Below are 26,637 nucleotides of genomic sequence, written 5' to 3'. Positions count from 1 at the left end.
CTTCTTCCTCATGATATCAAAAAGACAAAACAAAAATATATAGTTCTAGAAGAACTATCTAATGGTATCTCCGGTGCGGGGAATCGAACCCCGCTCGCCGCGGATTTCTCGAGATGAAAACGCGGTATGCTAACCGATACACCACACCGGATGCGATTGTTGAAGATCCTTGCTCCTATTTGATCTTATATAGTTGCCCAGATTCACGCCTGCATTCTGGTCTATGATCCATCCACTCGAGCCACTCAAAGTTGCTTTCATGTATGTAAGTCAACGGTCCAAGAGCTGACGAGCTCCATTTTATCACACGATAACTTATTGGCTTTTGTACTATTTGTCAAGGTGAGTATTACACAACTGTTTACACATTGCTATTCGAGCCTGTATCGAAGTTCATATTCCCTCTTACGAGCCTCAACCTTCTCTGAAACGACAACTCGACTCTCACACAACTTTAAGCAGACTTGTCCTTATTATTTCAACAAGTGATAAGTACTTTGAACAGTTGAGTTTGCCCCATTGGAAACTTGGTGACCAACCAAGGGAAATTACAAGGTCTTTGAAGTTGGCTCAGGGTAACCACCAACAAAGAGAACCAGCGAACATCTGAACAACTTTTTATTTTATTTTAGACATCAAGCCCATGTTATTAAAACAATATCCATTGTTACGTTTGTTATTTAACTGTACACTAGTAAAATCTGATGAACACTCTTGTTTATATTTATTGTTCATACCTGCTATATAGACCCTCTGTGTCACCAACGCAACCTTTCAACAATTTCTTCCATAATCACAACTTTAACAACAAACTGCCAACTTAACATTTCTACGCAAAAACTCAACTCACCAAAACTCCACACCGCAAGAATGGGATCCTATAATTCCAAAACCCAGACCCCTGACCACGTCGGTGGTAAGCGAAGACGTTCACTTGAAGATGATACTGAACCTCCTCAAGCCAAGAGAGCTTGTACCGCCCAGACTCGAGACGAGCCGCGGATTATCTCCCTCTCGGAAGCCGCTGCTATCCAAGATGAATTAATCAGAAGGTATCCCCCCCCAGCCAGTGAAGCCGGGTCCGAAGAGCAGGAAGACGAGCAGGAAGACTTGCACGGCGCCAGCATCGGCGAGCAGCTCCAGAAGCTCACAGATGATGCAATGCGCGCACAAGGAAACATGAATGACATCAACGACTGGTTTAACAAGCGGGTGGATGTCCAAAACCATGGGCAGATTTTTAATGTCGAAGAGGAAGGGAATCTTGAATTGTTGCTCAATCTCATGAAGGTCGATCTTTCCGTCATGACTGCACGAATTGACGATATGATCGATGATATCCAAAGTACCAGTTATTGATAACGAAGTTGAATGAGGGTCAGATAGGTAGGGGAGACCACTGAAAGGTATCGATCGAGGTTTGTGAGAACGTGTCAGAGAATAGACTGGCAGGCCCAAAGTCTCATTGTTGTTTGATCGTCAGGTAAGTTTTCTATCAAAGATAGGTATTCCCAATTAACTTCCCAATTCCCCCATTCAAACTAGACACTAAACAATGTGATTCGCTATATGACCGTTGTAAGAAATGTGAAATCGTGTTTATAATATTCAAATATCAATAGTCCCAATCATCATCATCTCCCCAATCCCCACCTGAATAATCTACCACCGGCTTCTTTGCCCATTTATCTTCTACCACAGGAACCGGCTTGGCAGGAGCTGGTTGCACTTCGTTTGCTTTAACTTCGATAACACGATTGTTTTGTTCGTTTGGAACAATACTATTAGTGTAAGTAGGTGAGAGCTGTTCAGTCTTTGGTGGCGCTGATGGCTCCCTGTACATATGTTCTTCCCGAGTATTATGTTGAGCAGTCTTTGGACCACTTGAATTAGAGAACAAGGGTGCCGTGGTATTGTTGTACTTTGGAGCTTCCATTTGAGATTCAGGTTCAGGTCGTGCAGCGGTTTGCTGATGCTGAAGTCTCGAGGGTGGCAAAGCTGGCTCTGTATCAGCACGAGGTGTTTCTGCAGAGATTCTTGGAGTGACATCGGAGCTTGACTGGGCACCATTGTTTTGCTGAATCTCTTGAGACTGGCGCCACATGTCTGTCGATTTTCGTTTCACTTGGACGATCGAAGGCTTCAATACAGACTGTGGTTGAGCCTGTGCCACTTCGATTGTCGTAATCGAACCAGCATCAGAAAAATAGCTTTTCTGAGAAGACATGCGACTTAAAGGAGAGGTGGCTGTATCAGAATGACCTGGACTCGCTGCCGGTGCATGTGGCGACAGGCTTTCATTAGCAGCCTGATCGGGTTGGAGATAATTGGATGCAGAGGGTTGAGGCGGCTGAGTTGGTTCAGGTGCTTTGAACTGAGGCACAGAAGCTTGTTCCAAAGGTCGAACTTCACCTGGAGAAGGTTGACGGGGTGGAGCTACTTGTTGATGAGGAGTGTTATTAGGCTGACTCCTTACAGGCGCCTCCAACACAGGCCGTGAGATATCTGCTGGTAAAGCTGCCGGCTTCTCCACTGGACGCGCTGCTGCCGGCTGCGCTGCTACAGGATACGATTGAGGTTCAGGCTGAGGATGCAGTGGTGCTGGGACCAGTGACGGAGCCTGGCCAGGTTTTGGAGCCACATCGTTAAAATGCGTCGGCATTGGCGCCTGCTGAAGTGACAGTCTCTTCTGAAAAGATAGCTGTCCTGGCTGGGAAGGTATTTGATTCTGGGGAGGAGCCATTTGTTCTTGTCGAACAGGTGTCTGGACCTGCTGGGGAGGTGAATACCTCTTTTGCGTCGGCAACTGTCCTGCTTGAGGAGGCATCTGCCTAGGCTGAAGAGACATTTGGCTAGGCTGACCAGGTTGAAAGCCCATCTGGTTTGACTCATGAACCGTCTGAAAAGAATGAGATTGTCTTTGAAGAGGTCGGGGATGCATCGGTGCCTGCTGAGGAGGCATTTGCATTTGCTGAGGAGGCATTTGCATTTGCTGAGGAGGCATCTGCGTCTGTACTTGCATTTGCATTTGCTGAGGCGGCGGCCTGTTCCCCTGAAGACCTGGCTGAGGTCCAGTAGGAACAGGTTGCCCAGGTTGCCATACAGCCTGCTGCGAATATTCACCCCCACCCCAGCCTGGGCGTCCAACAACTGGAGATATGGGTGAAGAAATGACTGGCGTAGTCGGACTGTGGGAAACAGATTTGGAACCACCTTTCAGCCACTTCAACCATTTCTTCCCCTCCTTGCCTTCCTTTGAACCAGCACTCTGCGATGACTGAGGTTGCATCGACACTGGTCGGGAATTCTGAGGCATCACAGGATGCGGGCTGGGCTGCCAGTTTCCTTGTTCTTGAGGTATTTGGACGTGAGGCTGTACTCGACCGGGATGGATCTTTTGGAGAACGTTTGGCTGCCCTTGTGGAGGTATTTGGCCTGCCATATGACCTTGTTGTGGCATTTGGTTTTGTCCCTTCAAGCTAGGAGGCATAGGCCCCTGGGAAAGCTGATTTGGAGGAGGAACCGTCTGTCCTGCCGGGCTTGGTGGACCGTAGGAAGATCGCTTCTGTAGCCTCATTGGTACAGGTTTGGGAGGCAGTACAGATGGTGAAGGTTCCTGAGGAGCATTTTGAACCTGAGTATTTATCTGCGTAGGCTGGGGTACCTTGCCCTGAGCTTGTGGTGGAAGCATTTGGCCCTGAACAAGTTGCCCCTGTGGTATCATACCTTGATGTTGCGGCATCCCTTGAGGCACTCTCGGATCATGCATAGGCATCTGCTGACCTTGAGGCTGACGTGCACTCCCCTGAGAAGGCTTCCTTTGTAGTTGCTTCGGATTCTGAGGTGGCATGGGAGCAGCTTGAGGAACTTGCCCTTGAGGCATAGGCTGTCCCATATGACCCTGAGGTATTTGAATTTGTTGTCCTTGAAACTGGCCAGGTGGGACATTTCTGGGACCCTCGGCTTGCCAACTAGCTCTTCGACTTCCCATTGGACTTGGCTGTGCCGACGAAGAAAATGACTCTTTCCTTGATTCGGCCGTTATACTTGCTGTCGATGATCGGCTGATAGTTCCGATTGGAACTTCTTCATACTCTTCGATGCGTCCAAGACTCTGCTGGCCTTGTGGAGGTGGTGTAGGAGCAACGGGGCGCTGGTTCTGCTGCGCATTGTTAATCTGAGATACCTGCGGCAGAGACTGAGTATGCGGTAGCCCCTGAGGCACTGCGTTATACCCCTGTACTGTCTGATGTGCCAGAGGCGACCCTCGCTGAGCATTGGCAGGATCTGTCCCAATGGAGTTACCTCTCGGGTCTACACCACGGCTCAAAGACTGTTTACGCAGCACATCTCGAGCAGCAGTATTATAACCTTGGCTCTCAGCGTCTTGCACACTGAAGTAAGACCCCTGCGGATACTGGTTTGCTGTGGTGGAAGGGGGTGTTGGCGAGAAGCTCTGCGTAGATGGCGTATTTGACACTGGCGAAGGTGTATAATTGGGCATAGAACTCGAAGTGGTAGATGCGCGGCGACTGTGTTCCATCGGCGAAGGTGTTTGGGTTGGAAACGACATGCTCCCGTGCCGTGAGTCCGGCGAGACGATGGCAGAGCTGTACGATGAGTGTCGTCGATTGTTGGGAGGCGGAGGCGACGGGTTAGCAGGGCCTCGATCTGGTATGAAAAGTTTCTGCACAAATGGCTCTTCGGGATATGGAGGATCCTCTCTGCGAAGTGCTGGTCGATCGTCAGGATAAGGTAGATTATTGACTGGGTATGGAGGAAACTGAGTTCCGGGTCCTGCTGTCGCAGATCGGGGCAGACCTCTCGGTGGAACGCTGTCGACTGGACTCTGGTACTGGGCCTGTGTTTGCGTTCCCATCATGTCAGGCATCACACTAGCAGGTCGTTTCGGAATATGCGGCTGATTTGCTGTACTAGATGGCAGTCCTTGATGCTCATTCTGAATCACGGATTGTGGTCTCTGAGAAGGCAATGAATCAGGTACAGTGTTGATCCTCTGAATACCCATTCGCGGTTCTTCAAGGCGCTGTTGCTGAGCCATAGGCGCTGGAGTCATAGATGGTGGATGTCTTCCTTGTGTTGGTGGTACGTAGACATGGCCCTGTGGTGCTCTCGTAGGACCAGGAGCAGGCTGCCCAGGACCTTTTCCACGTGCAGGCTTCAACACAGAAGGCATGTGGGATAACTCAGGTTCCTGCCCTGGGATATAAGGCGCATTATTAGAGACGCTTGATGGTAAACTTGCTTGCAAAGATTGATCGAAAGCTTGCTTCGATGGTATTTGAGGTCGGGACGGCTCATCTAGCGGACGCTTAGGCGGTACTTGAGGCGGCGAAAGCACGTTGGGCGTACCAGCGTGGCCTCTATCGGGCGGCCGAATTGGACTCGCATTACCCATTGGATCCTCAGGTTGAAAAGTCGATCGTCGCAAAGGCGCTGGATTTGGTGGTATCTCTACACGAATTTCTCCTGGCTTGTATGGTTGAACCATCGCGGGCGCCTCCGCAATCGGCTTTTTATCAATCTTCAGCGGCTGCATTGGCATACTGTAGTTCCTCAATGACCCTGGCGCAAGTTGCGGTTCTTCTTTCTTCTTTTCTGTAGGACTTGTTCGCCCCGGTAACTCAGCCATGGGGATTGCAGTTTCTATAGGCGCTAGAACCGTATTATCTGCCATCTCGATCGGTGGAGGGTGTTTTTCGATATGTGCTTGAGCTGTATCGTCCGTGGGCATCTCAGCAATGATGCCTACAGGATCGGGTGGCGGTGAAGGCTCGTGACTCGGCATCTCGTGAATTTCTTCGACGACTGTAGGCGGTACCAATACTGGCTCTCCTGCGATAGGGCCTGCGCTGGCAGTACTTTGAGCTGGCGTCGTCCTTTCGCTATTCAACGGACTCACAACCTTTGAAGGACTTTTGTCGACTCTCCCTTCAATTCCGCCCGCAACAACTCTCCGCGCAGCCTCCTCTTCCTCTTCCGCCAGCGGACTCACATCAGTATACGTCCCAGGCCCGAGATACATGAAGCTTTCCGGCTGAAACACCGTGCTCTCCTCTTCAAGCCCTCCATCCCAGGTCATGCTCACCGGCCGCGCCGTAGCCGACATGCCATAACCTCCATCGTCTTTCTTCGGGCTTAGCCTAGCAGGCGCGGCGGTAGTACTCCCATACCGACGAACCTGTTGCTGAGATTCGAGCCGTTCTTCGGGCGCAAGATCCGGCGCTGGCGAAAAACTATCTATAAAGTCCGGAAACTCATCGCCTTCCTTGGGGAAGTGGTACTGGATGTGTCCCGTGGGCTTGTACTTGTAGAACCAGCGACGGCCATCGTAGTCGGCTTCCCAGCCTTCTGGAAGGCCAGGCATTTAGTTCTTATTGTCGCTTTTCTTATTAAGAGGTCGGTATTATTGCGCCGCGACGGTGGGCATGATTGCTTGGGGCGAGACTCGACTCGACTCGACCTTGAAGACGAGGCTTTGGAAGATGCGAGGTGTCCAGGGACGGTTGAGGGCGAGGTTCAGCTGAACAGCACAGCGACTAACCATTGGATACAAGTGACCTCGGGCAACGGTAGTGGCGGTTGGGAGCACAAAGGAGGCGCAACGGTAGCAGATCGGCGAGAGTATATTCGATTATGAATGTTTTGGAAACAAATAAAACAGACACTGCAAACTAGGTAACTAATATATAAACACTTCAGGCTCAAGCTCTTATCCCTTGCTCTGTTCCACGGCCTAACCTGAAAGTTGGTTTCGACTACAAAGGCCTGATCCTGATGCGAGAGAGCTGAACATTGGTCTCTCCACTTTAGCCGACAAGCTATCGAATCACTCTGTAGTTATTGGGCACAGAGCTTGTAGGGCGGACTTAATGGACCCTTTAATTACGCTAACAGCTCTAATTACCACCATGGTTTTGGTTCCCTTGGACTAGGGTGTCAGCCTTGATTGAGGGGTTCTCATTTACTCCTGGGAGGATTGTGGCATGATGGTCTGAATAGAAGCTGTGGACGATGCATTGGATATTCATACTCCATTGCTAGCAAGACATCAGAGACCAGCAGACGAGAATAAGTGTTTGAGTTCACCATAATACCCATATCCTATACTTCAAGCCGTTACATCATCGAATCTGCCCCAGGATTACCCCTGCAACGTCCGGTCCGGTCCGCAGCGACGGGCCATCATGACAGTTCCATTCTGTGACACATTTATTCTTACTGTCATGATCACAAGCAATATAACACTTTGTTCTTTATCACGGCCAGTCGCCTTTTATGAATTATTGATAAAATTTAGTTAAACTTTTTTGTCGCTCTCTATATTCTGCTGAGTCGATCTGTTCAACCAACGTATTTGGTGGATTGCTGCGATCTATGCGCCTCCAAGAAAAAAAAAAGTGCACCGCTCCAGATGTGCCAATCTGAATATCTATATGCTGGGTAAAGATTTGGTTTTATCATAGGTATCATAAGAAGCCCCCTTAGACAATATTACCGGGAGTTTTACTGCTCCTAGACCCTGTCCTCACTCGGTTGAATACGTGTCGTCGGCTTTCTGTCGAGGTGCGACGCTCCACGCCAGAAGAGCTGGCCATCGATCGTCGTTCTGCTTCGTCTTCAGCTCGGGCACCGCGCTCCTTTTCTCGGATGGATGCTAGGCGATGCGCTTGGATGTTTTCTCGTCGATTGTCGAAGACATCCTGGAAGTCGAAGCTCTGATCCATGTTGCGCATGCGCTCAGCAGCAGCTCCACCTCGACGGGCGCTGTAGTTAGAGGGAACATGGCTCAGAGGAGGGCCTTCAGAGTGAAGGGGTCGGTCGTGTGGAACGGGCTTGTCGTGAAGGTCAACGCCACGGCCATTTCCACTGGCGTGATCAGGCTCCTTGCCATAAGGAGGAGGCTGCATACCAGACCAGTACATGGGGTGCTCGCGGCTGCCACCGGGCTCGATGCGGAATGGTGACTGGATGCCAACATTGACCATTTGGGTCATCAGTTCTGTCACGAACTTGTTGTGACGGTTGAGACGCAACAGCTCGTTCTGGAAGTTTGTCTTGTGGAAGAAAATCATGTTCATCAAGCACGATCGAACGTCATCGACCTTGACCATCTCAGTAATGATACGGGGTGCATAGTCACGCTTGTTGGCAAGGCAGAACTCGGTCATTCGTTCCTTGAGATCATCAATCATGTGTTGAGGTGTACCGAAACGCATCACCAAAGGAACAACATCAGCGAGGCCGTTGGATCGTCGTTGGTTAAGAATGAAGAGGCTGTTGAGGAGCGAGTTAGGAGCCTGGACGATGTGACCCTGCATCTTCTTGAACTCGGTGTAGAGGAGAGAAATCTCGGTCACATAAAAGTCATCACCCATCATGTTGTCACCGGTAGATCCGTAGACAGTTACACGGTCACCAACATCGAAAGGATGCTTGACGAAAACGAAGATGATGGACTGGAGGAACTCCTGGGCGGTAGCTTGGAGAACCCAGGCCAGACCCAGTACCACGGTACCTGCAGAGCCAAGAGCCGCGGCAGCCGATCCAGAAAGAATCGAGATGAAGACAATGATGGTAATGATGATGATGATAAACACAAAGACCTTGTCGAGTTTCTTAATCACCGAATCAAGATCCTTGAGCGAAGCAGCGATGGCCTTCTTTTCGAGATGGATTTCGTTGCAGACAGCTTCGAATTCGTCAATCGAGATGTCACCGTTCATATCCTTGTCAAACATCATGAAAGCAACTTCGGCCTCCTCTTCGCTGCCAAAGATTCGTTCCATGTCATCTTGGTACACCAGATCGTTACCCTCCTTGGCAGCGCAGCGGTAGATGAGACGAGCAAGGGTGTGTGCCGTTTGAGTGGTTCGGAGAAGTTCATTAACAACTCTGCGAGGGTGGTTGCTGTCAATCTTGCGACCGATCAAGTCGTTTCCGACTCGGCCAGCCACGTATCCAACCTTGTCAAAGATCTGACGAGCATTATCCTGGAGTGTCTGCATTGGAGTCTGCGCGCCACTAGCAGAGCCACTGCCGCGCTGGAAGAAGTAATCGGTCTTTTCGTTGTGAGCTTTGGCATGTTCGTACAGATGAACCAATTGCCCAACATCCGCCTTGTTGTTGTCGATTCGAGTCGCATAGGTTCGCTGATGGAAAGTGAAAGCGATCCATTGAATGAGGATCTTCTCAACAAAGTTGAGAGCTGCCAATGTGAACAAAGCAATGATGACCTTGTTCATGATGCTGACCCAATGCGGCTTCTGGTCTCGGAAGTTGTGGTTCATCATGGTCGGTTCAAAGGAAATGAGGATGGCGAGGAACCAGAGGAAGACGGCCGTGTGCAGGTCAAGCTGGTATCCGATGTCTTTCCACTTGCTGGCGTTGGTGGACCCAAAGAGTTTGGCAACAAGTTTGAAGGTTGGGGGTAAAATACTGCTGATCATACGAGAAACCCAGAGAACTCCCCAAACAATCTCGAGCCAGATGCCGAACCACATGAGATCGACACCGTTGACATCTCGTCGCTTACCGTCATCCTTGAGGGCAAATTTACCGAGCAAGACAGGAATAAGAAGCAAAGCAGCTCCGGGGACCAGGTATAAGCAGTATCGGACGAATCGAGGAAACTTTCGGAGGAACATCCAAAACTTGAGCAATGTAGCATCAGCATCCGGCTGCTTCTCTCTTTGCATGGTCTCAGAGGGGATGGGCGCGTTGAAGGCGTCTTCAGGCTCAAAGTTGTGAGCTCGATGTTTCAAATGGCTGGAATCATCGCGAGCATCCGCGGAGACAGCACGCTCAATTCGTAAAAGCTCAATGTTGTCGTCTAGCCGGCTGGCATCCGCGCGCTGGCCAATTGGCGACCGGAGTGAATTCGAGTCATTGGTGACGACGGGAGCTTGTAGAGTAGGAAATGTGTCGAGTGCGGGAGCCGAATTTCTCTTGTCGGCAGGTGATTTAGGAGAGTTTGCTGATTCCGGCGCTGGCTCTGATTGTTGCACGCTTATATGCGAAGGGTTTCTTGAAGGAGGTGGTTGTCTGAGGTTAAAGTCCTTCAACTCTTTCTCCTCAAAGAAGCCGTTTGGGGGCGGATCTGAACTCATGATGGCCCCTGCTGATGATGCTCACTACACGAGGTTGTATCCGAGATTTCAGACAAGGTAGTGAGATAGGAGAGAGTGTCGATGTCCAGCAGAGATTATTTTAAAGAAGCTTTGTTCAACCTGTGGTGGAGAGCGAGTGGTGAATACCCACACTGGGGTTTGGTGATGTGATAAAACGAGAGACGAGACAATTGGGAAACAGAAATAGTAAGGAAGTGGATCGTTCAGATGATGATCCTCGGTGACATCGATCTCGCAGATAAACGATTTTCTTCTTCTCGTTTGGTGAGGCGACGCGTGGTCGTTTAGATACACTCAAGGTGGATTTCCTTGGTGTTTTGGGTTTGTCTGTAAGGGAAGGGGTGTTATAATGTCGTCACCCTGATCCAACCTTTGTTTATCACCCTCGCTTGCAACAAAAGAAGGAGAGATGAAATATTGACAAAGGTAAAAATGGAAAAGGGAAGAGAAAAAAAGGAATAAAGTAGAAGAGAATCTGGGGGAATTGTTGGAAACCCTGCGGGTGACGGGGATGCTGTCGAGCTTTTAAGAGATCGGCCAGAGGTTCAGCACATTCAGTTGAGTAGGCGTGGAGCGATGGAGACGGCCAAGAAGGCGGAAGAATGGGTCAGTACAGATAAGGTAGCCTGAGCATGGCCTGGGTTGATTTCTTGACCAGGCCAGCCCCAGGGAGTGAAAGAATGGAGAGATGGGATAGTAATACTATGGCATTTCCATGTGAAGCGGAATTAACTTATCCACTGTTGGTTATGCTGTATGGCTCCATCATTGTGTTGCCTCCAAGTTGGTGGTTAATATTCTTTGATATTCCATCACAGATAAGCTTTTTTCCCCTCTTACTTGCTGCTTTCCTTACCGTTAAAACTCTACACTCTGCCTACACCTCCACTGCAGAATTCCCTGGCAACGAACAAAAAGATGATTGTACTGTACAGAACAGAACAGAGTCCATTGACTGGTCTGGGAGTGACAAGTTCGGGTGTGGTTGGCAAGTGGAGCCGCCAGAGTCAGAGTCAGGGCCTAGAGACCGGCCGCCAAGTGTCGAGTAATGAGTCCGTATTACCGGAGGGCTTTCAGTGGACGCCCACAGGCTGTGTCACCATGGAACACCCAAATGGGAAAGCCCGAGGGTGCCGCCGATAGAAGATGGATGGATGGATGCCCCTGGAGCCAGGGCACGCCCCAAGCACTATACGCTATCAATCACCCCTAAAAAAAGAAAATGATGGGATCTCAACTTTAGTAACTTAATTCACTTCATCACAATCCAGAGATATTTCTGGTTGGGGAGGGAGGGTCATTGCACAAGCTGATGTAGATCATTGACTGCGTTGTCACGATTTATCCGCAAAAACAACAACAGCAACTTCTTCCATCTGCAGGGAAACAAAATGGTCGATCTGATCCTGATCTGACGCACACTCTCTCGCTAACCCGAGACACTCCAACGGGCGCATTGAGTTGAACAGGCCAGGGGGAAGCTAAAAACATTTGATCGCAGGGAATAACCACCCTGACGTCACGGGCCAAGAAAACGACCGAGATATGCTCATATCCACTTTGGTGAGGCAATCTGTTGTTGTCAGCACTCACTTTTTGCCATGTAGACCTACGTAATATGCAAGCAAGCCGTTAATTGATTAGTCGATCATGGAATCTTGATCGAACATCGCCCATCAAGCCCTCGTATTCTCCAGGTAAATATGTGACATCCATCATGACGACAACCACTCCATGATGATATTGCCTGGTGGCGGCAAAGAGAGAAAAAAAAATTAAAAAAATTTAATCCGTCTCTTCCCGTTGAATGAAATTCTTGTCGAGCTTCCATTGGAAGCTTCCAATAAAAGGGTGTGCTCCCCTGCATTCCTTTGGTGCCACACCCAATTTCCATGGCTTTTGACGCCGCCAGGCACAGCACCATCCCGTCTCTTCACCAGTTCCTTTGTGTGTGTGTGCAGTCTCTTGGCTTGCAGCGTGGGGGGCACACTCACAGTATAGGTACCGTACAGTAGTTCCAAAGCACAAAAGCCTTTGGTTTCAGCACAAAAGAGCCTCACTCGGATGCATCATGAAACCACAGAAATTACATCCGGGACCCTTAAAAATGTCACCTAAAAATCCTTTGCCCAGACTTTAGACGATCCATGTTACCTCCGCGTTACCGAATTTCAGGGCGCCAGCGGAACCGCCAAGATATATTATGGAAACGCCCCAGCTCAAGGAATTCACTTGTATCCGCAGAAAGAGAAGATTGTAGAAACAGCAGCAGCAGCCTTGCACAGAAGCAAAGATCTCAACTCAACTCGTTAATCAAAGTGATCAAAGCTCAAGCTCAGGGGGTTTTGTGCTAGGACCAATCCCCAGTCAGTTCGTCGGAACGCCCGCAGCACAGTTTCTAAGACAGTGACACTATCCCTGTCCCACCGCACACGTAGATAAGGAAGATGCTAGGAGGTACCCTAAGGGGTTGACATGAAATTGAAGATCTAAGTTTAAGGGCGGTAAGCAACATTAAGAGAGATTGATTCGCGTTTGAATAACCATAAATTGATTGGGTTATCTCGTCCCACACGCTGATAGACAACCATCTCGATGATGTCCTACCCATATTTAGTTATCCCAACTCTATGCATGCCAAGTCAGGGGTTAATATTGTTTCAATTCAAGATGTATTGCGCGGCAGTACAATATCTAATGGGAAAAGACGCCAGGGAAGAAAAAGAGTGCATTCCTGCTGTTCTACCCTGTGTCTGGTCTCATCATCAATGCAGCAGTCAAGACGACAAAACCCTCAGCATTAGAGACGTGGGATAGAACAGTCGAGTCTTCAATGTTGAATTATACACTTGCGTGTTACTCGTTGCCTTCATCTATCTGGGACTAGGGGTGACCCGGGATATCCTCTGTACTCGTACGTTCCTCAGGTTTGCTCAAACACTCAGAAGAAAATGTGCTGGCCGACATTTCCATGGCAAAGATCTCTAAGAACGTCTGCTGCCTGAGATGGCAGTTCTTGAACCTATCTTGGGTTTATTCTACTCGAGACGTGACTGGCGAGGAGTGACAGGCCCTCGCAGTCATGAGAACTACCCAATTCACAAGCAACATATTTCCGAGCAAACTGCAGAGTGTAGTGGGTGAGGTAAATCAGCAGTCACAGTAAACTATCACTGCAAAATATTGACTTGTTCTTGGTAACCCAAACCTGACTCTGCTAAAAATTCACAGATTCCTTCTCATCCATGGTCGTTGATGGCGGATATCGGGTTTCTAATCACGAAGCTTAATTTCAACAAGGAGGTTACATTGCTCCATTATATATCCGTATCACAACTCACTTACCGAGCATCTCCAAGCGAGCAAATCTTCAGTGGAGAATTTTCATGCATGATATTTACCAGGTCTTGTTTGCATAGCAGATCTTACAAAGTCAATCGATCCTGATATCTTGTCGATTCGTACATGTACCAGTTGATGGACTGAAAGTGCTTTGTTCGTAGGACAATAGAAACAAATTTACGGCCTAGAGATAAATGTGCAAGTCCATTTATAGAATTATAGACCAAGCTTCGGGATATATAGCTAGGCACACATGGTATTTGTTTCTTTTATCCGAAACTAAGTAGGTTGCTCTTACGGAAACCTATCAAAAACACACATGGCTCCATTGTGAATCTCAAACTGCACAGACACCGCCCGTGGTGATATACTCAACCTTTCAAGGCCCTTTCTCATCTCTAATCATGCTTAATTTTCACCCTGGCCCTGTATTCATTTCACTCCCCACTTGCTTACCCATATTTCCGTTACGCGGCATAGACGTTGATGCTTGCCTTATTGGTGGTTTCATGATGTCTGTGGCTCCCTCTCGTAGTCACAGCATAGTTACACTTCTCACGGGTGCTGCCGCCAACCGTTAATTCATAGACCATTTCATGATCCAAAAAGGTTTCTATTCTTAGCTTCTCCCCACCTCTAATTAAACTATTCATAAGCATTAAGCAAGCTTAATACTCCAGTCTTCACCGATTTTGGCTCCAACTCGGCCCACGACCGCAAAGGCTGCACGGCTGCCCTGGGCGGCGTGATATTGAACCTGGACTGTCCATGTTCGTCCCTCTGACTCAATTTGGGCCTCCTTCTGATCCCATGTCTTGGGTGCGCCGACGATGATGATCTTGTCCACGTGGACGCTTTCCATAGCCTTCAGCCATGTGCCAGCCTTGAGTGACTTGGTGTCACGTCCCTCGGCATCCAGAGAAGTCAATGTGTTACCGCCGAGGGTGAACTTACGGTGGATGTATTGACCTTGCTCGTAATCGAACGAATCACCGTCATCGACATAAAGCTCACCCTCTGCGGCGCCAGCCTTGGAAGCTGAGACAACAAGCGTGTAGTCGTCGAATCGCATGAGTGCACTTGATCGTCGAGGAGTGTCACGTCGGGGAATGATGTGTCCTCCTTGGAGTAGGACAGGAATCTTCTCCAGCGGTGCGCTCACTGTAAGATATTTGCCCTTGCTTGTCTTGAGAACATCGTAGGTAAAGTAGTCATAGTAGACTTCATCGTCAGGGATCCAAATGTCAACTGACTCCTTGCCCTGTTCCGTGACCGGCTTCACCAAAAGACCAGTCGAGCCAACGAAGAACTGGTCCTCGAGAGCGAAACCGGCCTCTTCGGTGGGATGCGTCCAGAACATGGGTCGGATGATGGGGCTTCCGTCCTGCGCCGCGGTGTGGAACGCAGTGTACCATGCAGGCAGAAGAGTGTATCGGAGTCTGATAGCGGCAGTCGAGATCTGAGTGTAAGGCTCGCCTAGGAGATAAGGCTCACGACGTCGGGCATCCAGATGTGCATGAGCTCGGAAGAAGGGATACCACACGCCAGTCTGGTACCAGCGGACAAGCAGGTCTTTCTCGGGGTTGCCAAAGAAGCCTCCAACATCAGCACCAGCAAAGGGGAAACCAGAGATTCCCTGGTTCAGAGTCATGGGGATAGAAGCCGCCAAATGTCCCCAGTCAGCCTGGTTGTCTCCCGTCCACATAGCGCCAAGCTTTTGTGATCCAGCGTAAAAGGCTCGTGTCAGGATGAAAGGTCGTCGAAGTTCTCCCTTTTCACGGTGAAGAAGAGCTTGGAAAGTAGCATTTTGGAAGGTCAGACCGTTCAGGTTGTGGACATCACGGTGTTCCCATCCTCCATGGTGAATGTTGTCTTTGGGCATGGTCACCTCAGGTCCGTTGAAAACCGAAGGTTCGCTCATATCGTTCCACATCCAGGTGTTACTCATTGTGCCCTTGAACTTGTCGAACTTGAGCATAGTCTTCCACCACTCAATTGCCTTGGGGTTGAAGCAATCAATCCAGTTGGAAGCTCCAGGCCAGCACCATCCTTCATATGGCTTTTCCTCCTTGTTATGGACGGCAAGGTCCTGGGCAAGCATTTCTTCAGAGGCGACGTAGTTGTCGGTCTTCTTGATATGGGGGTCAAGAAGGACAACAAGCTGACGGCCGTGGGCATCCAAATGCTCACCCATGTCAATAGGGTCAGGGAACGAGTGAGGTTCCCAGGTAAAGTACTTTCGGTCGTCAGTGTACTCAAGATCTAACCAGATGACATCGTATGGGATTTTGTGCTTGTCCATGTTGCGATCAACGTTTCTGACATCATCGCTGGAGATATAGTTCCATCGGCACTGGTGGTAACCAATGGCAAACTCTTGAGGCATCGCAGTGTAGCCGGTCAACTCTCCGTAGGTCTTGGTGAGGTCGGAAGGAGTGGGGCCGAGGAGTACGAAGACGTCGAGGAGACCACTCTCGGAAATCCAATGAGTATGGGTGCTTGTCTTGCCACCAGCACCGAGACTAAGAGGGTTTGCGCTGCTCTTGTCCTTGGTGATATCGACCCAAGTCTCGGCAACGTTGAGCCAGAAAACACCGACAGACGAACCCTTGCGATGAGCCTGCATGAAAGGAATAGCACCGTAGAGTGTCATAGGGCTGTCGAGGATGTACTCAAACACATCGGCGTTGTACATGCGGTAGGGCTCGGCGTAGTTGCCATCTCCACCACGAGTCTGCTTCAATGACAAAGGGCCAGTGTGCTCGGGAATTCCAAATACATGCTCGTATCCATGGAAAGTGATGTCCATGGCCACACTTTCAGGTCCACGGGGCTTGGTGTCGGTGTTTCCACCAAAAGACTCATCCCACCATGTGCTCTCATCCTCGGCAGCTTCCTCGCCCTCCTTGTTCTCGATCTTGGGTCGCCAATGCTCCATGTTTAACCAGCCACGGTCGTTGAACTTGACATGCGAGTTACCATCGCGTTGAAAGTCAATCTCAAAGGGGGAAAACTTGATGACGGCCTCTTGCTTGGCATCGGGTCCATACTTGATGTTGATTTGGGTCTTGTCTTGGTGTGCAAGTTGTGCCTCCTTGTCGAGATCCAGACCAGCAACAAGAACCCACTTATCGGCCTCATTGTATCGTTCCTTGCGAACAGGACTATCGTCTCGGAGCACAACATCCTTGTTGCGTCGCTTCTCCTCGTCCATCGTAACTCGAGCGGCACCAGACTTGAGGAAGGAGATTGTAAGGGGGAGGCGGACGGTATCTCCGTTGGCATTGATAGTCTTGACGACCATAGCCTCCAGCTTTCCATCCTCGAAAGATGTTGAATCGGCCAAAATTTCGTATGGTGCCTTCCAGCTCGAACCTTTGGCAACAGCGTCGTCGGCATAAGCGCGGTTTCGTTTACAGAAGCCGGATTGGTTGCACTTCTTGAAGTCGTTTTCCTTGACAGCACCTGGAGAGATTGTGAGCCGGGAATTGGTCAATGTTTACTGAAAAAGCTTACCAGCCAACTGTATGAGGCAGGTCATAATGCCCAACAGTAGCAACAGCGCCGTCCAGCGAAAGGACGACGCCATATTTGACCTCATGATGTTTAGACGGTCAAGAACCAGACCGCGATCAAAAAATTGAACAGTGAAATCGAATATGTCGTAGGTAAATCAAACAAGACTTTACGAGAAAAGATATAGTTTCCTGTCCTATATCCACCGTGAAATCCTCTGTCTAGCAGAAGTGGGTGTTGTTATTGTGGTTTGTGCTGGGGATAACCTCAGCTTTGATGATGTCGAAGTCAAGCTGTCCCTTAGCTCCCTGGCTCCCCAGTGAAACTCCAATCCGAAACGGGACTGGTGCGAGACGCAGGGGAGCGGATACCGGGATGGCGGGGCAAGCTTCAGTAGAAGACTAGACCTGATAACGAACCAGCTTCTTCCATTTTTGTATTCTGTAGCTCGCTCTCTTTGCCATTGAGTTTAGACGTTATTGCACTGTACTTTACTGACCGGAAGTTTTTGTAGTTGTTGCGTCCTGGCGACATCTTTTGGGCTTTGTGAGTTCCAATCGACTCTTTTGTACTAGAGCTGATTGAGCTTGGTTGGAGTTTATTTATATCCATCTATATCAGTATATGGATATTGCTTGACCTTTTGATTTGTCTCTTCTCCTTTCTCTGTCAACATCGACCAATTATCAGTCACGTGTCCGTGTGAATTCCCCAGATCTCGCACCTACCAAGACCCCTCAACGCCAGCTCATCATGGTTGCTGAAGAGCCCCGCCAGCGAAAAGACCCCGCCGTGAGCGGCAAAGAGAATAGCAAGCAACAGAGACGGAGAACTGCGGAAAATCTTGCCCCGCCATTTTTTGCTCTTCTCTTCGCCCTCCTCGCCTTTTATATCCTCTTTTCACCGCCTTCTTCAAGCCTTTCCCCTCCAGTCCCCGTTTGCCATTCTACTATTTCCTCCTCTGTTTCTTCATCTCAAGTCATACCAGACAAGAATATCGCCAAAATGTCCTCCTCCGAGCAGACGTAAGCTACCCCGCCACCAAGCTACCACCCATCAGGGGATGGCCCTCCTTTTCTGAACTCATGCTGACGTTGCCATAGCTTCATCGCCATCAAGCCCGACGGTGTCCAGGTAAACAGGCATTGGTGTTGATACAAATTGATTCAAGAGAGCTAACTCATCTCCCACAGCGTGGACTCGTTGGCCCCATCATCTCTCGTTTCGAGAACCGAGGGTAAGCACTTATATCTACATAAACGTTATTAAAGTAATTAACTTTTGGATAGTTTCAAGCTTGCTGCCATCAAGCTTATGACCCCCGGCAAGGAGCACCTCGAGAAGCACTGTTCGTCACCAGAACTACCTATCTGATACATCAATTGATTCTAACATACTCATAGACGCTGATCTCGCTGGCAAGCCTTTCTTCGCTGGTCTGATTGAGTACATGAACTCTGGCCCCATCTGCGCCATGGTCTGGGAGGGCCGTGACGCCGTCAAGACTGGCCGCTGTATGTTTGACATCTTTAACGATTATACAACTGCTAATCACATCACTAGCCATCCTCGGTGCCACCAACCCCCTTGCCTCTTCCCCCGGTACCATCCGTGGTGACTACGCCATCGACGTCGGCCGCAACGTCTGCCACGGTTCCGACTCCGTCGAGAACGCCCAGAAGGAGATTGCTCTCTGGTTCAAGGAGGGCGAGGTTGTCTCCTGGAAGTCCGCCCAGTTCAACTGGGTCTACGAGAAGGCTTAAATTTGTCATTGATACGACACCCTAAGCGACGGAATGGAAAAGCACATAGAAGTGGGATGACTTCATCTCTGTCGGTATATCAAAATCAAGACAAAATCTTCTCAACTTTGATGACCTCATTATCATGAGTGACTAAGGCTTTCGTGTGAATACCCCTTTGGCCCTCATGAGCACTCCGGCAAACCATGGCGTAGCCCAAACGCTTCCAATAATTCGGAATGGCAGTAAGGCCTTGGTAATCGCATATGCCAGAGCAACCTCCACTAGAACCTTGTAACGCCCGTCTCCACTATGCCAGCGCTCGATTGCGTTTTCGGATTTCGAGTCAGGGTGTGTCGTAGATATGCTTGATGTTGTTTCGCCCTCTTCGTTCTGCCCAAAGCCAAACCAGCCCTTGCGCTTGAAGTATCGTTCGAACCGAGCAACACCATCGTCCACATGGCCGTGAAAATAGCCCGTTACGTAGTCGACAGGCACGTAATTCGTGTAATGAAAGAGTCCGAACAGTCCTAGAACAGGCACTATAGCTGTGATTTCGTGTAGAATAAGAAAAGAGACGATATGCGAAACCGGTGCGTTGCGTAGACCGCTGGTATATTTCTGCAGCCGTCGAGGTAGCTTCGATGTGATGCGGTCTATGCGGGAAGCTTGAGTTGACTCGGTGCGGATCGTTGGGTTGAATTGGCGCGGAAGACCGCGAGTCCTAAGGCTGGGACGCCAATTGAAGGCTATCGGGTTGCGGCGCATGCTGAGGCTAAAATAATTGAACCTGAAGATGGCAGTGCAGTATCAGAGTGGTAAAATTAGAGCGATCATTGTTGATACTCTGCCGGACCTAGGTGGAGCTGCTGACAGATCGAGAAGACCTCGTTCCTCGTAGTGAAGCTGCAGGGTAGCCAGCGTGAGTAACTTCAACATGTTCTTTTCCACTGAATTGGGATGGAATGTATCGTAGACCATATATCATGTCTTTCTATAATGCAGCATACTTCATCAGTGATAATGGAAGTCGAAAGCATTACTAGAAAATCCAGACGAAAACTTTGTATATGAATTTAGGCAATATGAGGTTGTCCTCTTCTGAATCATCAAGAACTTGTATCTCATGAACACGGTGTTTGTCCTGCAACTACAATCTCTTTACATAACTATTTGCGGTCCAACTATCAAACTAAACTACAATCTATTGCTACGTCTGTCAAATCAGTATGTGTAAAAACACATACTGAACTTCTTACCCATTGATGGCTAGTACCCAGGGCAAAAAAAGTGAAGGTATCTTGGTCTACAAACGAACAATTGAACTCCAACCACAAGTTCCTTCCTCTAAACAAGCTCTTCTGCGTCATCAAGTTCTCAGCAGTTTAGCTATGGCAGGAGTTGAGACGCTCGGTGACCAATTGTGCCGTTTTGGGTAGCTGATGGCATCATCATTATCTCGTTCCTGCTCTCTCAGTTAGTCATTAGGTGCTCGGCACGCAAGCTCCTTCCCAATACACGGTTGAACTACATCAGTGACCCCAGCGAAACAACCACGATGAGAACAGAGGGAAGGTGCTCAGACGTTGACTGCCTCAATACAGAACAACGAGGCCTCCATTACCTTTCTTCCTCCTCTTCGTGTTTCCATCTTCTCTTCTTCTTCATCATCTCCTGTCACTATCAGCTTCATCTTCTCAGCTGAACAGATCCACCATTACACTGTCACAATCAATCATCACCGGCTCTGTACACTTGCACACATCTCAAGACCACATCCACTGAACTCACCACACCGTCAACATGATCTCCATCAAGTTGGCCGCCGTCGGCGCCCTTTTGGCAACTGCCCAAGCCCAGATTCGTCACCCCGATGAAGATCTCATCCTTGCTGATTGCGGCATTGGCGACAACAAAGCCCATCCCAAATGGTCAACTTCTCGCCAGGTCAACTGGTACAAAGACATCAAGTGGCCCGAAGATGCCTCCACATTCCCTGCTGCCCCTGATCTGTCCGTTGAAGTTCCGTATGCAAGCGGAAAGTACCCCTGGAACTCCAAGGGAACCACGGTCAAGCTTTCCAACGGTGTCGTCTGGACAGCCTACATCAATCCCGCTGTAGCTGATGGCATGCCTGCTGGATCTGCAGTAACCACCAAAGAGGGTGGCCAGGAGCTCAACTGCTATGCCTATCGTGGCCGTCCTGTCAGCGCCGCTCTCAACACAACAGTCACTGACGATGCCGTCTGCTTGTCTGCTTTCGTATGCAACCGTGACGACAAAGCTCCCCCTCGTCCTAGCGATATGAGCTCTCCCACTTCTACCCTGCAAACATCACCTGCTCCTCCTGCTACCACCTTCATCTCGCAGTCGCCTGCAACACCAAGCTCTACTGGCGGTGCTGACCCAGCCCCTCCCACAGACCCCAATGCTGGCAAGCTGTTTATGTCCACTCTCGTCAGTCCTCGTTTCCTCAACTGGCCCAATACCTGGCAGGCCTTTATCGAAAACTTCGCCTGGGATCGACAGACCGGCAAGTGCATCGCCAAGCCAGTCAAAGGAGATGGATACACCATCAACATTGACTGTGCAGGTATCCAGATCGACTCTGACTCCCATTTGACTCTCCTCATGATCAAAGCTCTTCATGACATTGGTATGAACAGCACTCTTTTCAACCAGAACCCCATTGTCCCAGGAAAGCGCAACGCTACTGCAGATCACTGGGTTGTCATGCCGGAGGCTTTCAACCTCCAGGCAATTGATGTTTCACACCAGAATGTCGTCGGCTACCTCAGTTACAATACAACCTACGATAACTTCCTGAGCGGACCCTGTTCGTCTTGCGACACCAAGAGGTTCAATGAGCAATTCTTCAACCCCATTCTGGATGCTATGAAGGGCACTTATCCTCGCTATAACACCTACAACGTCGAGGCCCAATGCAGTCCCTGGATGGCGTGCTTCTAAGGATGGAGGCTACGACTTACATGTTATTGTTCGGTGTGTTTTGTGTTGCATGAATTATGAAGGCCAATGTGGTACATGATAGACTGATGGGCGAAAGGGGGTGTCATTTTTGGTGGCTCATGTGGTATTACTTGCCTCGACATGTATTTCAATGGTTCGCTGTATTCTATGAGGAGTCAAGCTATTTCATTTGTTAGTTGACCAGTTTCCTGTACGGATATCCTATAGCAATGATGGAAAAATCGGATTACCGAAACTCGATGCTTCTCCATATAAGCTCACCTATGATATGCTCGTTGAATGTGACACTATGATAATATGTGTCACATTGGGAGCAGGTCTTGGAGATCTCTTGACGAACATATTGCATAGAAGTTGGAAGATAGAGACGCAATGGAGGGGATATACAGCAGTTAAACTCTTCAAAGATTGCGATAAAGGGCCAAGAATACAACTGGTAAAGCTGGCCTGAGGAATTCGAGAGTACAGTCTGGATTGTATAGGAGAGCCTGGAGTCACGTAAGCAGGACATCTGCTTGTATCTATCTATCTTCTCGTCTTGAAGACACTGCCTTGGTATCATTATAAACACTTTTCGCTCGTCGGTGATCTACGAAAAACCAGGCAGCCATAGATCTGCACATGGTGACAAAAATCATGTCTATGCATCGGAGCCATCCGTGTAGTAGTCAAACTGCTTCGGTAGTGCTACGTCCTTTCCACCTGGTGTATCTGGATCGACCTCCTCGTTCTTCTTAGGGGCACTCTCCACTGGGACAGGCTGCTGTTGTTGGGTTAGCTGTGTCACCTGTGCTGGCTCTGAGAGGATGTGACCTCTCAACAACTCGGTCATCTCTCTCGCCCACTCCCAAGGTCTCTCTTTTCCTCCAGGCAAACCGTTGAAGTACTCCCACCCCATCACACCACCAAAGTTTCCATACCGACCCCGCAGCGTCGTCAGCACCATGCCGAGAGGGTTGAACGGCACATAACCGTGTCCGTTCTCAGGGTTGGTCAGGAGTCCAATGACGATCTTCTCCGGCGGCCAGCCCTTTTGGACCATGAGATCGTACATGAGCGGGTTGCTGCAGTCTCCCCATCCGCAGTAGAATTGGGTGTTGTACCAGGCAATGTCGCGACCGCGCATGACTTCCAGAGCTTCATAATCGAATCCACTCAGATTCCTTCTGAAGTCGATCAGAGACATGGCGACGGGGGCGAGAGTGATGATGAAAGTTGGTCCAAAGTCGCTGCGTAGACGATCGATTAATCGCACGATTCCACCCAGTGACATTACCTCCTCAACATCCAGATCCAAGCCGTCGAGCGCCCTTTCTCGAATCATGTCTCTGACAGGACAGTAGAATCGCTCAAAGGTGTTCTCGTCAGCATCCAGACGTGCATAACTGCCCTTGCAAGCACCGCCCAACATGCCCATGACTTTGACGCCTGAAGCTTGCAAAATACGCAGCTCGGCCCACATTGTCTGGAAGATAGGATGAGACGGGTGATAATCGTTCAGCGCGATCTTCTCAGGGTCCTCATTTATGTGGATGGCGGCGACAATGACGTGAGTGATGGCGATGCCTGGTTGTGTGATGAGGGGCAGCGTAGAGATGAGATTTCCTGAGGAGTCATGATGAGTTTGGTAGTATGTGACTAGCCGGGGGAGAGGGTTTGCCGAAGGTGGTAGAGGAGGCATGGTGTTTTGTCTTGCCAGTTGAGGTTGTTGATGAGAGAGGTAAAGCTGTGAGTTGGAGCTTGTGGTGGTTTGAAGTACAGTTATAAGCTTTGGTGGAGCTGCTGAAGCCTACCTAACTTCCAGTACCACCTACCAGCCAGTAAACTGAGAACTGCAAGACACCCAAACAAGGGAATAACAATCCCAAAGTAGCACATTTTGATTATTAATTACAATAGATATTTAGCTAATCTTGGATATCATTCTTTGACTATATTAAAAGTTCTGGACTCGAGCCTGTTCCTTTTCCAAATCTTTGACCCTGACCTTTTTACCGACACATCGTCCAGGGTGCCAGATAGCAAAGAGCAACACGGCCAATGCAATAGGAGCAAACTCGAGACACGCAAAGTAAATCTCGTTGGAGTACAAATGACCTCCAAGCCCCTCGGCTGTTTCTGCAAGACGAAAGATTGTTCGCAGGTAAACCAAAATGGTAGCCACTGAAAAAGCGACACAAAAGATAGTCAGTTTCTTGCCACGACCGCTGATCTCCCTTCGGGCGCGAAATAAGAATGTTGCCGTGAGGATCACAAAGACACTGATTGAGAAGACCTGATAGGCCAGACCTCCAAGAAGAATGTTGTTCGCGACGGTGGGATCTTCACGGTTGGACTGTTTCACTCCAATGAGAGCAGCACCTGTAACCTGAACAACCGTAGCAATAACATCAGAGGTGATGAAGAACCAGAGAATAAATTTTGGCGGCGCAAGAGAGTATCGACGTCCAAGACGAGGAATTAATGCCGAGAGGATCGTGTATACACCCGCAGCGAGGAAGACAGGTGCCGTGACGATGAAGAAGTAGTTGAGGATAAAGTACAGCAGATGGTACGGATCCTTCTTTGCTGAAAGCGAACGAGCAATATACCCGACGATTTCAAAGAGGAGACCAACTGGGAAAGTGATAAAGTACCAGCTTCTGAATCGAATCGTCTGAAAGAGATGGACAATCATGAACAGAGCGAACCAAGCTGCTGCGAAGACGGCAAGGGAGAAAGCAGGCGTGTAGCCATAGATGATGATGGGCGTATCCCAATCGCCGTTGGGATTTGGGAAGTTGGGGTCAACGTAGCCCTTGATAGGTCGTTCTGGCTTTGTTAGCACAAGTAATTAATGGTTTGATTTATTGCTAAACATACCTCCTGAGCTGCTCATGTTGAAGATGGTGACAAGTCAAAGCTAATACTTGATAATCACGAAAGACTCTAGTGATGCAACATTAAACAAGCATTAGCTGGGCAGGCAGTCGGATCTTTAAATCCTTCACAGGACCCTTGATACAAGGAACGCGACTCAGTTCAATTTACATTGTGTTTAAGCTTCAATAGGTAGTCTCAGTCTATGGGAGAAACCCCTGGTGCTAGTGAAAGTCATGAATCATCATTCTCTGCTCGGACTCGCTAAATTGACTAAATTCGTTGGTTATTGGGCCAATGTTCAAGGGTCCTGACGAACTGCCCAAACGGCTTTTTGATAATCGTTTAGATTTTAACGAAAAACGGTTCCCATGACGATTTGGTTTCTCCATTCGGGTCAGGCTTGACTTGTTAATAGGAGCGTGATTTTGTTTGCATCTTCACATGAGAATATCTGTCTCGAGTCTTCACAATTAGCCTACCAATGTATGTTTTAGTGACGCTAACTAAATAATCCAGTGCGCTTTGACGGCTGTCAGAATTCCTTGGCATTGTGTCATTCAATGGTGCAGCTGTCAAGAATTAAGCGACCGTTGCCGAAAAGACGAATCATGTTTACTTTCTAACAACGACAATAAAGATTGAAGATTTGAAGATGCTTACCAAGTCTAATTACATGAGCCTCGAGACCCTCTAATGAACCCAGATCCGAACTGTAGGTAGTCTACCATCTATGACCCCTTGACCAAATCAGCGCCTACAACTTCCTCAAAGATACTTCTCCGAATCTTCTGTAACTCTGTCCTCGCTGTCTCCATCTCCTCCTCTTTCCGCTTCAACTCCTTGGATAGGCGATGTCTCCTCTCCTTTGCCTGGCTCAAACAATTATCCAAAGCTGCTGTGCATCGCGCTACTTCTCGACGACCACCTGTGATATCAACCTTTCCCCAGACTTCGCCCAAATTGGATGTGACCTCCATAGTACGCGGGTTAGCCTCAGGAGGTAGCTCGATCACGTCCGGGCCGAGCTGCACCAGTTGATCAACCGTCGTCTTGCTCTGCTGAATGAGGTCCCTTCCCTGGTTCAGATATCGGATGTGGTTCATGTCTCCTGACTGAAGCGCCTTGTCTACCTGCTGCAGTCCAGCCGTCATGGTCGCTGTCGCTTGCTCAAGAAGATCCACTGCTTTTTGGTCTAGTTCAAGCGCTGTTTTTGTCGCAACATAAGTAGATAGTGCAGCGTTGCTTCGTCGTTCCTTTTCGTCTTCTTCGGGATACTCAGGTGTTGGCCCTGCAAAGATGTCGTCGTAAATGTCGTCAAGCTGCTTCTGAAGGTCAAGGTAACCCTGCATGCTCTGGTCAAGCTCTCTCTTCTTCTCGAGTTCCTGCTCTAGCTTCGATTTGACACTTGAGTTGTGCTCTGCTGCATGATGCGCCTGCTGAAGGGTGTTGTGGTAATTCTGCTCTTCCCTCTCAGCCTGACCCGTAAACGAGGTCTCTTTACCGCTGGCTCTGTATAAAAACTTCATGACATGGCCATCGCGGTATTTCTTATGTGACTCAAGGTCGGCCAGGCGCCTGCGATCCAATCCTTCGAGCTCCCGGTTTGAGTCTGCTAACTGCGACTCAAGGTCTGAGACGATCTTTTGCTGTAAAGTAACATCAGAGCGGATATGTTTTGTTTGCTCTAGCAGATTTAATAGCTCTGATGTCCTGGGAAAGGCCTTTCGTATCGACTCTTTTATGTCCGCCATTGGAAAACGAGAGCCATTTTGGCCGTGAGAGTCGAATGCAGGTGGTGGTTGATTGTATCCCATAATTGCTGTCATGGTGGAGTAAAGTGAAATTGGAGTAGTAGATAAATGAGTTATTCGGCAACTTTGAACGACTATACCATGTGAAGGACTAGTCAGATGGTTGCTTTGGGAGTCAGATGATGCCTAACTCGAACGGCATATAACCAACTGAATGCTGAACAGATGTAAGAGTAAAGACAATCACTGAGGATGGTTGTCTCGATTTGAGAAGTATGAAGC

The 26,637-nt window shown here is 49.0% G+C and overlaps 12 protein-coding genes and 1 non-coding gene across 13 annotated transcripts; 4 read left to right on the top strand and 9 right to left on the bottom strand.

Annotated features, from left to right (window-relative positions):
* Positions 1-68: 68 nt before the first annotated feature.
* Positions 69-151, bottom strand: FGSG_20647. Its single transcript has one exon. It is a non-coding gene; the product is annotated as a tRNA-Glu (tRNA).
* A 719-nt stretch (positions 152-870) lies between these two features.
* Positions 871-1,359, top strand: FGSG_05976 (uncharacterized protein; the record flags this gene model as incomplete). Its single annotated transcript, XM_011326289.1, has 1 exon — positions 871-1,359. One exon carries the CDS (start codon positions 871-873, stop codon positions 1,357-1,359), a length of 489 nt encoding a protein of 162 aa, XP_011324591.1.
* Positions 1,360-2,232: 873 nt separating this feature from the next.
* Positions 2,233-3,991, bottom strand: FGSG_12849 (uncharacterized protein; the record flags this gene model as incomplete). The annotated part of the gene is made up of 2 exons (XM_011326288.1): positions 2,233-2,436; positions 2,477-3,991. 2 exons carry the CDS (start codon positions 3,989-3,991, stop codon positions 2,233-2,235), a joined length of 1,719 nt encoding a protein of 572 aa, XP_011324590.1.
* Positions 3,992-5,769: 1,778 nt separating this feature from the next.
* FGSG_12848 (uncharacterized protein) lies at positions 5,770-6,388 on the bottom strand (the record flags this gene model as incomplete). The annotated part of the gene is made up of 2 exons (XM_011326287.1): positions 5,770-5,889; positions 5,924-6,388. The coding sequence occupies 2 exons, from the start codon at positions 6,386-6,388 to the stop codon at positions 5,770-5,772; spliced, it is 585 nt and encodes a 194-aa protein (XP_011324589.1).
* A 1,117-nt stretch (positions 6,389-7,505) lies between these two features.
* On the bottom strand, positions 7,506-10,130 carry FGSG_05974 (uncharacterized protein; the record flags this gene model as incomplete). The annotated part of the gene is made up of 1 exon (XM_011326286.1): positions 7,506-10,130. One exon carries the CDS (start codon positions 10,128-10,130, stop codon positions 7,506-7,508), a length of 2,625 nt encoding a protein of 874 aa, XP_011324588.1.
* A 653-nt stretch (positions 10,131-10,783) lies between these two features.
* Positions 10,784-11,200, top strand: FGSG_12847 (uncharacterized protein; the record flags this gene model as incomplete). The annotated part of the gene is made up of 1 exon (XM_011326285.1): positions 10,784-11,200. One exon carries the CDS (start codon positions 10,784-10,786, stop codon positions 11,198-11,200), a length of 417 nt encoding a protein of 138 aa, XP_011324587.1.
* A 2,951-nt stretch (positions 11,201-14,151) lies between these two features.
* On the bottom strand, positions 14,152-17,094 carry FGSG_05973 (uncharacterized protein; the record flags this gene model as incomplete). Its single annotated transcript, XM_011326284.1, has 2 exons — positions 14,152-16,958; positions 17,010-17,094. The coding sequence occupies 2 exons, from the start codon at positions 17,092-17,094 to the stop codon at positions 14,152-14,154; spliced, it is 2,892 nt and encodes a 963-aa protein (XP_011324586.1).
* Positions 17,095-17,762: 668 nt separating this feature from the next.
* On the top strand, positions 17,763-18,882 carry FGSG_05972 (nucleoside diphosphate kinase; the record flags this gene model as incomplete). The annotated part of the gene is made up of 6 exons (XM_011326283.1): positions 17,763-18,034; positions 18,113-18,143; positions 18,203-18,246; positions 18,299-18,357; positions 18,413-18,523; positions 18,573-18,882. The coding sequence occupies 6 exons, from the start codon at positions 17,763-17,765 to the stop codon at positions 18,770-18,772; spliced, it is 717 nt and encodes a 238-aa protein (XP_011324585.1). The 3' UTR covers positions 18,773-18,882.
* Positions 18,883-18,904: 22 nt separating this feature from the next.
* FGSG_05971 (uncharacterized protein) lies at positions 18,905-19,690 on the bottom strand (the record flags this gene model as incomplete). Its single annotated transcript, XM_011326282.1, has 2 exons — positions 18,905-19,541; positions 19,608-19,690. The coding sequence occupies 2 exons, from the start codon at positions 19,688-19,690 to the stop codon at positions 18,905-18,907; spliced, it is 720 nt and encodes a 239-aa protein (XP_011324584.1).
* An 864-nt stretch (positions 19,691-20,554) lies between these two features.
* FGSG_05970 (uncharacterized protein) lies at positions 20,555-21,721 on the top strand (the record flags this gene model as incomplete). The annotated part of the gene is made up of 1 exon (XM_011326281.1): positions 20,555-21,721. The coding sequence occupies one exon, from the start codon at positions 20,555-20,557 to the stop codon at positions 21,719-21,721; it is 1,167 nt and encodes a 388-aa protein (XP_011324583.1).
* A 661-nt stretch (positions 21,722-22,382) lies between these two features.
* FGSG_05969 (uncharacterized protein) lies at positions 22,383-23,423 on the bottom strand (the record flags this gene model as incomplete). The annotated part of the gene is made up of 1 exon (XM_011326280.1): positions 22,383-23,423. One exon carries the CDS (start codon positions 23,421-23,423, stop codon positions 22,383-22,385), a length of 1,041 nt encoding a protein of 346 aa, XP_011324582.1.
* Positions 23,424-23,678: 255 nt separating this feature from the next.
* Positions 23,679-24,620, bottom strand: FGSG_05968 (uncharacterized protein; the record flags this gene model as incomplete). The annotated part of the gene is made up of 2 exons (XM_011326279.1): positions 23,679-24,553; positions 24,605-24,620. 2 exons carry the CDS (start codon positions 24,618-24,620, stop codon positions 23,679-23,681), a joined length of 891 nt encoding a protein of 296 aa, XP_011324581.1.
* Positions 24,621-25,332: 712 nt separating this feature from the next.
* Positions 25,333-26,372, bottom strand: FGSG_05967 (uncharacterized protein; the record flags this gene model as incomplete). Its single annotated transcript, XM_011326278.1, has 2 exons — positions 25,333-26,250; positions 26,364-26,372. 2 exons carry the CDS (start codon positions 26,370-26,372, stop codon positions 25,333-25,335), a joined length of 927 nt encoding a protein of 308 aa, XP_011324580.1.
* Positions 26,373-26,637: the final 265 nt, after the last annotated feature.

The sequence above is a fragment of the Fusarium graminearum genome, chromosome 3 (genome assembly GCF_000240135.3).
Source record: "Fusarium graminearum PH-1 chromosome 3, whole genome shotgun sequence".
NCBI classification, from domain to species: Eukaryota; Fungi; Ascomycota; class Sordariomycetes; order Hypocreales; family Nectriaceae; genus Fusarium; species Fusarium graminearum.
This window is presented reverse-complemented; position numbering and strand designations above follow the sequence as displayed.